This window comes from Dermacentor andersoni, chromosome 9 (assembly GCF_023375885.2).
Source record: "Dermacentor andersoni chromosome 9, qqDerAnde1_hic_scaffold, whole genome shotgun sequence".
Lineage (NCBI taxonomy): Eukaryota > Metazoa > Arthropoda > Arachnida > Ixodida > Ixodidae > Dermacentor > Dermacentor andersoni.
Window position 1 is genome coordinate 109,101,533 of NC_092822.1, and position 13,220 is coordinate 109,114,752.

General features: G+C 49.3%; 1 protein-coding gene across 1 annotated transcript in view; it reads right to left on the reverse strand.

Annotated features, from left to right (window-relative positions):
* Positions 1-7,663, reverse strand: part of LOC129384169 (uncharacterized) — an 83,901-nt gene extending 76,238 nt beyond the window's left edge. The window contains exon 1 of the mRNA XM_055069367.2: positions 7,309-7,663. Within this exon, the coding sequence (XP_054925342.2) occupies positions 7,309-7,396 (88 nt within the window). The 5' untranslated portion in view covers positions 7,397-7,663. The remainder of the gene's footprint in view (positions 1-7,308) is intronic.
* Positions 7,664-13,220: the final 5,557 nt, after the last annotated feature.

Below are 13,220 nucleotides of genomic sequence, written 5' to 3' on the forward strand. Positions count from 1 at the left end.
GAGAACGATAATCAACTACTAGTAGATAGTTGTGTCCCTGGTAACTAAACAAGTCCATTCCTACTTTTTGCCACGGTTGTTCTGGAGTCTTCGTTACGACCAAGGGCTCTCTTCTTTCCGCTCTTGTGACTGCACACTGTCTGCAGCGAATGACTCTATCACGTATTTGCTGCGAACGTCCATACCACCACACGGAATCCTTCGCCTTTAGTCGGCATCGGTTAAATCCCTGGTGGCCTTCATGGATAAGTTCGAGCGTATCCTTTTGCAGCAAAGCTGGGATGACAAAGCGATTACCTTTTAGCAGGATGCCGTTGCACAAAGAGAGACCACCTCGATGGCTCCAGTACTTCTTCAGGTGCTCCGGAAGCCTGTCCCGACAAGGCCAGCCTTGAGTGCAGTATTTGACGAGCTGGTTGCCTTCCCAGTCCAGTTCTTGGTGCCTGCGAACCTCATCTACAGTAACCAGCTTCGTGTCTGTGACAGTAGCAACTTGAAATTCAACAAACTCCTCTACCACATCAACCACACTGATCGACGGCTTCTCATCCGGAGCCCTTGAAAGAGTATCCGCAGTGGCTAGCTGTTTGCCAGGAACGTAGACCACGCTAAACTGGTAGCGCATAAGTTTGATGCGAAACCGTTGAATACGTGGGGGCATCGTGTCCAAGTCAGCGTTTCCAAGTAGTGTTACCAGCGGCTGGTGATCGGTTTCTACCGTGTAGTTTAGGCCACGCACATATTGGTCAAAACGGTACACTGCCCATGCTACTGCCAACGCTTCTTTCTCTGTTTGGCTGTAGCGCTGTTCCGCTTCAGTAAGCGACCTGGATGCGAACGCTACCACGCGTCGCTCGCCTGATGGTTGTTCCTGCAGAAGAACCGTGCCCAATCCAAATGAGCTCGCGTCGCATGAGACAATGGTATTACGACCTGGATGATACTTAGCGACGCACAGGTCCGAGGTGAGCATCGCTTTTACCCGATTAAAAGCGGTCTCTTGAAGCGGTCCCCATTGCCATGCATTTGCTCACCTAGCAAGGCGCAAATAGGGGCGGTTGCTTGCGAAAGGTTGGGCAGGAAGCGACCAATATGATTAGCCATGCCGAGGAATCGCCTAACCCCGGCGACGTCCTTGGGTGGCTCCAAGTTGCGCAGTGCTTCGAGTTTGCTGGGACTTGGCGAGATGCTGTTGGCGTCGATCACCACACCCAGAAACTCTACTTTGACTTGACGGAAGCAGCATTTTGACTTGTTGAGTTTAACTCCGGCTGTTTTTAGACGTTCAAGAACCTCCACAAGTCGCTTGTCGTGCTCTTCTCGATCTTTGCCAAAAACCAGAATGTCATCTATCATGTTGACGACGTTCGGTTGCCCCTCCAGAATTCGAGCCATTTCTCTCTGAAAATATTCCGGTGCTGAAGTCTAGCCGAAAGGTAGACGACAGTAGCAGTAGCGTCCAAATGGTGCGATGAATGTGGTATACTCTTGACATTCTCGGGACAATCGCACTTGGTGAAATCCTGCTGTCGCCTCGAGCTTTGAGAACACTTTGGCGTCGCCCAGTTGCCCGAATACCCATTCGACCGTTGGATGCACATGCTTTTCACGGAGAACTTCTTTGTTGAGCTTCGTTAAGTCCACACATATTCGGATTCCGCTTGATGCCTTCGGTACTGCGACCAGACCGGCACACCATGGCGTCAGCTCCGTAATGCGCCTGATGACACCTTGTTTTTCCATCTGGTCCAGCTCCTCCTTTACCTGGTTGTACAGAGGAATGGGAATTCTGCGAGGTACACTGACAGCAAATGGCCTGGCATTTGGCTTGAGTCGAATAGTGTACTCCTCCCCTACAATACCAAGCCCTTCGAAGATATCCTGGCCAGGGGTTGCGTCGCTTGCAGACTAGTTTGCTTTTCATGTCGCTGTGCGGCGTCGATAAACTTCACCACTCCCAACGCGAGGATAGCAGGGCAGCCTAGTAGAGGTGTAGACTGCGAAGGCATGACGTATACTGACTGTACACAGATGCGGCTCTTCCACTCCAACGTAGCTGTGAATTGGCCTGTTACTTTCAAACGGCAATTTCCTGGACCGGTGAGAAGACCCTCCGGTTTTTCGAGTCGCGACGGTACTCCTGAAAAAGTGCTTGGAATGACGGTAACTTGCGCTCCTGAGTCGACCTTGAATTTAAGTGGGACTCCATTCAAGTGGACCCAAACAAACTTAGCCTTTGCCTCATGACTGCTCTTGACAGCATGCATCTCGATGGCATGTGACTGTCGGCTTTGCGAGCGCTGTTTGGCTAAGCAAACTGCTTCGAAGTGTCCTTTCTTTTTGCAAAACTTGCAAACAGCTTTGTTGGCAGGACAAAATTTCCGCTGATGCTCATCTCGTCCGCAGAAGTGACACGATCTGTGCGCGCCGGCGAGGAGCGTTTCTCTTGCTGCCGACGCTTGATTACGTGACGGCCTTCTCGTTGACCTGTGTTTCGCTACATCAACGGTGACTGGCCCAGATAACTGGCTTTCTCGTTCACGTTTTTCTCGTTCCGCATCTTCGTGCAGCCGTGCATGCAGAAGCGTTTTCTCGAGCGTCAAGTCAGAAGCACGGCAGAGTTGTTCCGATAACCTGCTGTCCAGCACACCAACAATAAATCGGTCTCGAACGAGCCTGTCCTCAATGGACGCTGAGCCGTAGTTGCATCTTTTTACCATGTTTCGCAACGCGGAATAAAAGGCATCCACGCTCTCGTCTCCTTGCTGCATCCGCTTGTGAAAACGATAACTCTCGTGAACTTCGTTTAGCGGGTGCACGAAATACGAGGTGAACTTATTTTTAACAACGCTGTACGACTGAACTTCTCCGGCCGACAAGTTGAAAGACGCCAGCACGCGTCGACCTTGAACACCCATGCAATAAAGAAGCGTTCGTACCCGAACCTTGTCGGTAGCTTGGTGCAATCCTGTAGCGTAGGCATAGTCCTCGAACTGCTCAATCCAGGTAGACCATGCACTTGGGTCGGCGAAGTCGAAGCTCGATGGCTATTCGAGTCCAAGTACCCCGGCAAACACAGCGTCCGGCTTGTTCGCCATTAGAGAGAGCGAACGGCGACCACTTCTGACACCATGTACGATGCGGGGTGCTGACAGACGCTAGCCGCGTCTGCACAAGTGACTCGGAGCCGCCTTGACCGAACGAATGATGACAACCACAAATGACAACCACAAATATAGAAGGCATGGCGCGTACCGCCGTCTACACTTATAATATATATATATATATATATATATATATATATATATATGGGGTGGGGCGGGGGGGGGGGGGGGTACGCAAGGCTTATCGGGCCCTAGCCTCCCGCCCTACCCGACTCGGAAAAATGAAAACTTTCCGTTATGGCTTCGGTAACTGTTAATAAACAAAGGATATCCCTCGTTTGCCTTACCTGCTGTAACGCGATACGCAAGGCTTTATTCGCATTAACCACAGGTCGGCGTACTCACGAGTACACTAACTCATACTCGCTCAATGCTGATTTCACAAGCGTTGGGTGACAATGGGTGTGGGTGAATCTGGGCATGAACGGGAGAGAGTGCTGGTTAATGTGAGTGGATCAGTGCATGAACGGGTGTGAAAGCCAGTCAGCTTTAGTACGGACGAAAGTCAGTGAGAGTGATTTCTAGCATGAACGCGGGTGACGGTCGACGAGCGTGAGTACTCGTGATTGGGAGTTGACGCGCGTATAAGAGTGGGCAGGTGCCCGTAACTGTGAATGGCATTGATTATGGACGCTAGTGAGTGCTGCTAAGAGCGGGCGTGACTATAGCGGCGAGTGTGAGTGTGCATTAGTGTGAGTGAGTACATAACCTGCGAAAAAAATTACCGCTGAGTACGAGTGAGTATCAGCCTATTCTGCCGACCCGTGGCATTAAGCCTTGCAGAAACAGACTGGATTAAGTTGGCCTTACAGCTGTAATTGACATAAATAAATTGTGCCGCAAGTCGAGAAGCCAGCTGAGACGTCACACCCAGGAATCCGCTCCCGCGTCCCCTTCGACCTCATTTAAACGCGCTCCCTTCTCTTTCCCTTGACCCGAAACTGAGCTTCTCGTAAAACTAGTGAAGCCGTCGTCCATGTGGCTTCCTGGGAAGGTGGTGCCATCAGCGATGTAAAATACCCATAGCTCTTTCCAAGAAGCTGTCCTGAACTGGATAATTTTTCTTTTTTTTTAAGAGTAGCATTCATTTCCAGGCTGCAATTCTGAGAGCTAAGCGTGGTATTGCTGGCCAGCATTATCTCAAATACCGCGCTATCGCAACGACAACGCTCATATGCCGAACTCTTCTATGCCTGAGGCTGATTGACGGATTTACGTGTTTCTTTTTTTTGCTTCTTGAAACTACAGCTCACTATCAGAGACACTAAAGAGGAATTGTTTTCCACCACCTATGCTAAGAGATTGTGCTCCTTACAGTACTACTGCGCGATACTTTAGTTCTCAAAGCATATAAAGGTGCTCGCGACGTCGTCCTGTATGAAAGCCACCGTACTTGTGCAGTCATGTTTTAGTGGATGTTTGAGACAAATAGAAAGATTTCGAGTTGAGCTGGTTCATCACAAACGTTTTGGAAGCGCGACATTTGACTTGGCTTGTATCTTGGGAAAACGTGTGGTGGCTGAGATACGATGAGCGACCACATTTTATGAGGAAGCCGGCCTGGCTACATAAGTGGGCGCATTGAACACGGCAGAGGAATTGGCAAATATCGCGACCGCCTAACCGGCGTCGGTCTTGGGGGACGAAGAGACGAGAAGGCTTTGTACAGTATTTACGGGATATAGAATGGTATATAGCATCCACTGCAGAAAATATAGCTGCTAATAACAGCGCAATAGCCTTCGGATCCCACCAGACCGACCACATTGACTGGTGGGGACTCTCTCTTCTAACAATGGGCCGGTCTGGCCTTAAATGTCCTTGCCGGTCCATCGTCGCACAGAACAACGTGGGACATGCGGCGACGTCCCCCGCGTCACCTTTCTTCTGGTTAGCAAACCGTAACTTCTTGAAGGTTGGTGATCCTTCCTCGTTTCACGTTGACCAAATCACTTTCGAGTTGTTATTACCCTTATTGTGTTTAAGGCATGGGCACCAGCAGCATGCGGGGAAGCTCAAGTCACCGCGACGAATGCTCGAAGATAAGTGCCACAACAATGGGCGCCGAGCGGATCCTTCGACGCGTGTGGCGCGCTACGTCTTCATCGCCACCACATGAACGGCAGCGCTACAGGGGCCTCCGCACACCGCGAACGAGAAGTTCGAGCGACAGTAAAAGCGCAAAAAGGAATATGTACATCGGGGCACGAGGTAACTATGTATCAAAGAGAATGACGTTAGAATACTGTGCACACTATGTGCAGTTATGCACGAAATTTAACAGTACATGGGGTTATTACTGTTGAGGTCATTTGCGGAGCGCGCATGCAGGGATGATGCCATTCGTGTGGTACGTTGCAGCCGCTGCATGATCGGTGTGCATGTACGGTCGAGTTCAGAGTTGTGCGGGAACGCCGCGGCCAAGCTGTCGTCGCCTGAATTTCAGCTGGTGAAGGGATGATAGTTGCAGTGAAACACCTCAGCGCTTTCGAGGCACATGACAGCAGCATCGAATCTGGCACCTGCTGACGCTGCGACCGAGGTGACAACCTCGCGACGACGCAACGTGGCTGCTCGATCAATGTTAGCGTGTCACCGTCGTCTGATTGTTAGTCGGATAGTCGGACTTGCGAATAAAAGTTCGATATCGATGTCGGACGCTTCCGAGGTGCGTGATAGCAGCGTCTGGCCTGGTGCCTGGGGAAGATTCCGTGGATGCAGTGACGCAAAGTTGGGAAGCAGCGGTGCTGTTAGCTGCGCTGGGCACAAGTTTTCCGACGCCGAGTAGCATAAGTCGAGGAAGCATCTTTTTGAGCGAACGTCAAGGCAATGACAGCTGAGACACCGCATGCGCACTGTGAGGCGGAGTCAAGGCAAGGGTTCTACGGGAAGGACACTGGCGTAACGAGGAAGTAATGCACCTGACCACTCTAGCTCACGGTTATGTTGCCGCGGGATCTCAGTTGTAACAGGTGCACCGGTATGCTTCTCGCCAGCCGCGAAGGCAGGGCTCGCGGATGAATTACCTCTACGGCATGGATTGGGGACGCCGTGCAACTCGGGTGAAGTGCACGCCTACATGGCGGCACGCTGGGGTGTGGATGCAAGGTGGTTGTCGTTGAGAGGTAACAGGCTCACCAGTTATATAGCTGATGGGGTGGCCAGCGGATCGCAAGGTTGTTTGTCGTCGTAGAGCGGACGAAACGCGGGAAGCGCAGTTGTCGTGTTGTCTCCCCGCCGTGGCTCCTGTGGTGTCGGTGCGGCGGAAGATTTCCGAGCGTTGACGCCGCTGTCACCAGGCGCCGATGGTAAAGACGACAACGTAATCGAGCAGCTCCTTCAGAAGCGCCAGTCGTTGAAGAAAACGGCGAGAAACTGGTGCGCCGACGTGTTCGAAGAAGATGATCTTGAGAAATTCGTAATTGTTCTCGTCTGGCGGCGTACGGTCAAGATGAGAGAAGACGATGGCGGTAATCTCTCGCTTGAGGAGCAGATACCGCCAGAGCTGCGACGACTCGCAATGGACGTACAGCTGTGCGTGTTAGTGCTGTGCGGACAATAGTGCCACAGTTTGCAAACGCCAAGCCTTGTCGAGTGTCGACGGGTGTCACTCTTCTTCCAGCTGGTACATGGCCGAAGGCGACGCCGGGTGGCGGGCGATGCTGAGCCCGTCCTTGTTGGTGCTCTGATTATGACGTCCGGGTCACCACTTGCGAGGCGGCTGAGATGCGTTGAGCGGCCACATTTATCCAGGAAGCTGGCTTGGCCATGGAAGCGGGCGCAGTGAACACGGCTGAGGAATGGAATGGGCAAGTACCGCGACCGTCTGTCGGGCACCGAGCGTGTTCTCCGTGTGCAAAGCGAACTTCCTTTTCATCGCCACCACATTAACGTCGGCTCTACAAACGTTTGTCCTGCAGCAAGCTTAAAACCGGCACACAATAATAATGACACCCTTTCATTATGCGCCAGTAACAACACACCCATCGCTGCGATTAAATTCTATAAGCTGGATATGGCCTACAGAAACCGCGTCGGCAAAAGCCGGCGATACAAGCTCGTGCGCTGGAGAGGAGAGCTAGTCGGTCTGCCGCCCTGACCGTTATTGTTTGACTTAGCGAAAGAAAAACGCCTAGGTACGTACCTCTGCAGTTGCAAGGCGTTGCCGTACCCGCCTCGGTGTCTCTGTTCCGGCAATCATGACCAGTGCTCAGCGTCGGGCGGTGCCGCATTGGCGGCTCGTCCAAGTTTGTTTCGTGGCTCGGCGTCTTTTGAGATGCACCGGATGCTCCTGGAGAAGCAGTAGGTGCGATTTCAGCGCCATCTGAAGCCGTAGCTGGAGCCGCCACCGCCGTGGAAGTCGCAACGAGACCGTTACCAGGAGTCGCGCTCAAGCACGTTTCCAGGGCAGGCTCTTCCACCACTTCGTCTCCTCATGGCTCCTCGGACCATGGATCGTGGCCTGCGCCCCCGCTCATCTGGCTGTCGTCACAGAAACGAAAAAACAGCAGAGATTAACTCAATTACAGGTTTTAACGCACCGAGACTGCACAGTGGGATAACTTAGCCGTAGTCGATTGCTCCGGAATATTCGATGGCCTCATCGGAATGCGGCCACCGCAGTCGGGATCAAACCCGCCACCTCGTGCTCAGCAACGCGACGCCGTAACCAATGACTTACTGCGGCGTTTCGAGGACCGAGCTTACCAATGCGCATATGCTGAACTCTTCGATGTGTGACCAAAGAATTAGCGATGAATTTAAGTGTTCTGGCTTCATGAATAAACGCACGCGCTATCAGAGGTACCGTAAAGAGGAATCACTTTATACCACTTGAGCAAAGAAATTATGCACTTTGCGAGGCACTATTAGGTCGCCAGGTGGTCGAAACGGCAAACTAACGTTTTTTATTTTCTTGCGCATGTTTTCAATGCGGTCGTTAAAACGGGAAATCGAACGCGACACCTCACGGACGCCATTCGAAAGCTGGCCAGGCAACTGCGGTTCTGGAACGAAGGGGACAGGAGTGGATAAGCCAATACTTCCTTACCGCAGGTCGCGTGGCGGCAGTACTGCGAAGGTACCGCAGCAAACGCGTGCAGTTGCGTTAAAACGAGCAATTTCGCTGCGAAGCAATGCACCACGCTTGTTGCGATCGCGTTATCCTCCTTATTTGGCTTGTCCTTTATTGTCAGAAGGGAGGCCTCTCGTTCTCTTTTTCGAAGGGCTGAGCGAACGTTCGAACACTACGAACAACCAGCGTGCACGATACGTATTCGCGCTTTCCCGGGCGCCGTGCGTGTCCTTTTCGTCGGTCGTTCTTGTGGCGGGATATCGCGTTGCGCTTCAACGTGTACGACCAACTTGCTCCACCCTTGGATGACCCAGCTTCTGAATTTTGAATACGAACCCAATAAGTCTGACATGCTGAATTCTTATTCGAGTCAATAATTCGCCACTGGAAGTTGTCCAATATTCACTACTTCTCGAATATAAAGGACGACAACACTTATTAGTGTCAACAGGAAGAAAGATCGATGCAAGCGGTGAGTGTTGCGATTGAATATTGTGCCGCGGTGCAGCCGCTGTTGTTGCGCAGAGGTGCCATTTCCTAAATGAACGCACAGAACAGGAAACTTGTGCTCAGTTATTCCCAGTCAGTCAATAAGAGATACCCCTAGTTTAGCCAGTTTGGAAACTTGTTTGTAAGGATCGAGTGCGGCATCCATTACTTCAACAGTCACACCTTGTTCGGATGCCCCTAAAACAATGTTTCTAATATTACATTTACCTTGTTCAAGCAACACAATGCTCTATAGGGGTATGCGAATAGTGATTTTTCAGACTGAATCGAATATCGAATAGTTTTTTGGCTTTCAATGTGACATCGGCTTTCAAATAATGAACAGCCGATGTCACAATTATATAAAACAACGTTCACATCCTGGTATCCTTAAAGTTAGCACGCTTCTGTCATTGCATAGCACCTTATGAAGTGTTGTTTATTAAAAGCGCAAATCGAGCATTACGAGTACACAAGTAGTTTCTTCGCATGCACAGGATTCTTCTAAGAGTGCTAATCGTCACCGTATAAGCTGCAAGGTTGGTCTGCTTAATCGGCGTAGCCTGCTCCACGACGCACGTTATCATCTTTTAGGCCAATAGTATGCCCGCGATTCGAGGACCGAATCGAACCGAGCACTACTCGATTTGTTATTCAAAAGTTTCGAATATTTACACAGCCCTGTCTGTGTGCATATATATAGTGCCTTGCTGTTACGTTGTTCGTTTACGGTCATTATCACTGGCACACCAGACACGATCGCCTTTTGTTTGTCATCTACAAGCTGATACGTCTACAATTAAGGCGATCATCACGGCAATGCAGTCATATATACTGATTTGTTATGTGCACTAAATCTCTAAATTTAAGATGTGAGTGAACCCCTGCTAGGCGATATAACAAGCATACTAGTTTCTGAGAAACACAAGGGACCCATCGGTTTCTGGTGGGTCCCAAGCCGTGTAGGGATACAAGCGAATGAAAAGGCAAATGAATGTGCATCCATGGCAGCACCCAGAGGTATAGCGGATACAACAAAACCATTTAAACGCAGCATCCGGGAGATGCGGATTTGAGAGAGGCTGACAGCTAGTGAGGTTAGGGGAGACAGGCTGGTTTCCCTCTCAGAGACTCGGCAGCCAGACAGCGTATGCCGCACTGCCAATGTTACTGCCTCTCCTTTGCGTTCCTGTATCCACTCCTTTCTATTGTGACTGCTGTCGTTACCATATTAACGGGCTATGATATCAACTATTGAATGACTGCAATACGAAGTCATTCAGTATGCAGCCGGTGTAAGATGTCTGGTTTCTAGGACTGTAACTCTTTCAAGGATGAAAGTAAATATAAGAAAGCGCCTACCAATACTTGCGTGTGGCGATGGCTTCAGAACGGCCTCTTCTGCTTCTTCTTCTGCGATCCTTGTCTTGTCTTGTCTTGTGTCCTCGACAGTGGCGCGTACCCACTATGGGGTATTGGCCAAGAAGCAGGCGGTTTTCCGTATGGTTAGAAGTAGAGAGAAACTAGATTTGTATAGTGGTGCGTGGGACGATAGTACTGCAATTTAGAAGTGTAATTAAATATTGTTATGAATTCCGATAAAATAAGTAAACGTAAAGAAATTAAATAATATAAATTATAGATAATTTTAGAAATTCAGCAAGGTACTCTTCTTGTGTCTCTAATAAAATTGTAAACTGCCAGAAAAGCATCCCTGTGGCTGGATCCCAGTGAAGTCGCCCCAAAAGAAAGAATGGTTGGCGAGGTTAGCGAGAGGCCATGTTTGGTAAATGAGTATTCTAATAGTTTTTTTCGTCTTAGAAAGCGGCGGCACGAGAGAAAGTAATGTTCGATAGTTTCAGGTTCACTGCAAAAAGAACATAGAGGGGACACTGCGAGACCAGACCTGTGTAAGTAAAAATTTAGAGGAGGTATGCGACATCTCAATTTTGTAGAATAAACTTCCAATTGCCTTGAAGGACACCAATTAGTATACCATGGGAAGCCAAGATGGTGGAAATCAGAAGATGGTCTTAGAATGGATATTGCAGAGTTTTGAGATATAGCGAAATTTCTGTACCTAGCCGCGGTGACATAAGCTGATGTCGGCAAAACAGATATGATAGGGCCGTTCAGGGAAGCTCGTGCGAGTGAATCAGCCATTTCATTCAAGTGCAACCCATGATGTCCCGATACCCAAAGCAAACATACTTTTCGTAAGTACGAAGGCACCATCGAACGAAATGTTCTTTGAATTGCTGAATTTAAAGATGCAGTTAGTGCTGTGCATACAGATAGCGAGTCGGTCACAATAACAACTAATGGGTCAGTTTGGGGCAGTTTTTGTAATGCTAATATAATCGCTAATAATTCTGCCTGAAATATAGGTGTGAAGTCGGGAAAGCGAAGGGAGTAAGACCACTGAAGAGATTCAGAGAAGATCCCCACTCCTGCCTTCTCATTGCACACAGAAGCGTCCGTAGCTATTACATTGTCAGTGGTTAGCTGGTGTAGGTGGCCGTTTAAGATATTAATGAAATCTTCCCTTGGTAATAGTTTAGCATGATTTGGAAATATGTCATCGAACTCAATTTTGAGGTCTGGTAAGGCATGGAGGAGGAAAGAACTTTATTCTGGGCCTGTCCAAGGTGTTGCCACCTGCCTGGCTAGTCCCATGTCGGGACCGGGAGGTCAAGCCTCCTAGCCCTATCACGGGCGTACTGGACAGCCAGGACTTGAGGGATATGATCTGAAGATCTGATCATTCCTAAAAACCGATTCCGGGAAATGCCAGGGCCGAGCGACCCACACTCCCAGAGCAGATGTTCAAGCGTGCATATCTCCTTTTCGCATGCTTTGCATATAATATTCATGTCTGTAATGTCATACCATTCCTTTATTTGTGCAGGTGAATAATAAGACTGTAATTGCCTAAGTGTAACTGCTTGTGCTCTGTTTAGCCTGTCGTGAGGGGGTAGAAACTCCCTCATTTCCATGTAGTAATGTTTTGTCATTTCATTGTATGTAATGAGCGTATCTCTCTGTAGATTCTCGAATCCAACAGAATCAAAACCATATGTAAAAGCGGCCCGGTCTGTAAGGTCGCGGGCGACGCTGTTGGCCGATTCATTTGGATTGACAGGAATGTCCTCAAGTGAACCAAAGTGTGCCGGGAACCAATAAATGTAACGTGTAACATTTGTTTGCATTTGGTTAATTATTCTTGCAGCCTGTGGGGCAATCTTCCCTCTATTGAAAGCTCTAATAGCTGTTTTCGAGTCACTGTATATTTCTGTGAATCTATCGTCTGTTAGTGCCAATGCAATGGCAACTTGTTCAGCGACTTCAGGTTTGCTAGTGTAGACCGTGGCGCAGTTGGTGCATTTGCCCTGATGATCCACTACCGCCGCCGCGAACTTAGTTCGATCCTTGTAGGCAGCCGAATCCACAAAGCAGGCTCCTCTGCCCCTTTTATCCATTTTCTTGATTAACGCCCTGGCTCGTGCAACTCTCCTGTTGATGTTATGTTTTGGGTGCATATTCCTGGGTAGCGTTGCGACAATTATGTTGTCTGGGAAATCTTGATGAACTTTAGTGTAATTTGCTGGATCCGTAATGGGGTTGATCATGATCTTGTCCGGAATTGATCTTCCCGTGCTGGTTGTAGATATTCTCGCTATTTGTGATGTTTCTTGAGCCTCCGCGATCTCCATGGTCGTGTTGTTTATTCCTAACTTGAGCACTTTTTCAGTGCTGGTTCGAATTGGGAGCCCCAATGCGCTTTTAACAACCTTCTTGATTCTTGAGTTGCTTCTCAAGCTTCTTGAGTTGAACCTGCGTCCAGTTGTACATGGCAGCGGCGTATGAGATATGACAGAGTACGAAAGAGTTGATTAACCTGATGAGGTTATCTTCTTTCATGCCCTTGTGTCTCCCTGCCAGGCGTCTGATCATCCTGCACGCGTTATCCGTTTTAATGGTGATTTTATTGACTTCCGTATGGTTTCCACCGTTGGCATCAATGAAAAAGCCTAGTACCCTGATCACGTTGACTCTGGGTATATTGACACCATTTTCTGTATGTAGGTGTATATTGCTTTCCGATAGAGGTTTCCAGCCCTTAGGCCTGCCCCCTTTTTCACGTTTATAAAGTATCAACTCCGATTTATGTGGGGAGCACCTCAGTCCAGCAGGTCTCAGGTATTCCTCCACCGTCTTGATCGCTTCAGTCAGTGCGTCCTGTATCTGCCCTTCACTGCCACCAGCACACCATACAGTGAGATCATCAGCATATATGGTATGGTCAATGCTCTTAATGTTGCGCAGCTTTCTGGACAGACCAATCATGCACAGGTTGAAAAGGACGGGAGAGATCACCGATTCTTGGGGGGTTCCTCGATCTCCGAGCTGAACCACTTCCGAGTTTGTGTCGCCGACCTTTATCTTCGCTGTGCGTGCTTCGAGAAAGGATTTGATGTATTTAAACATCCTCA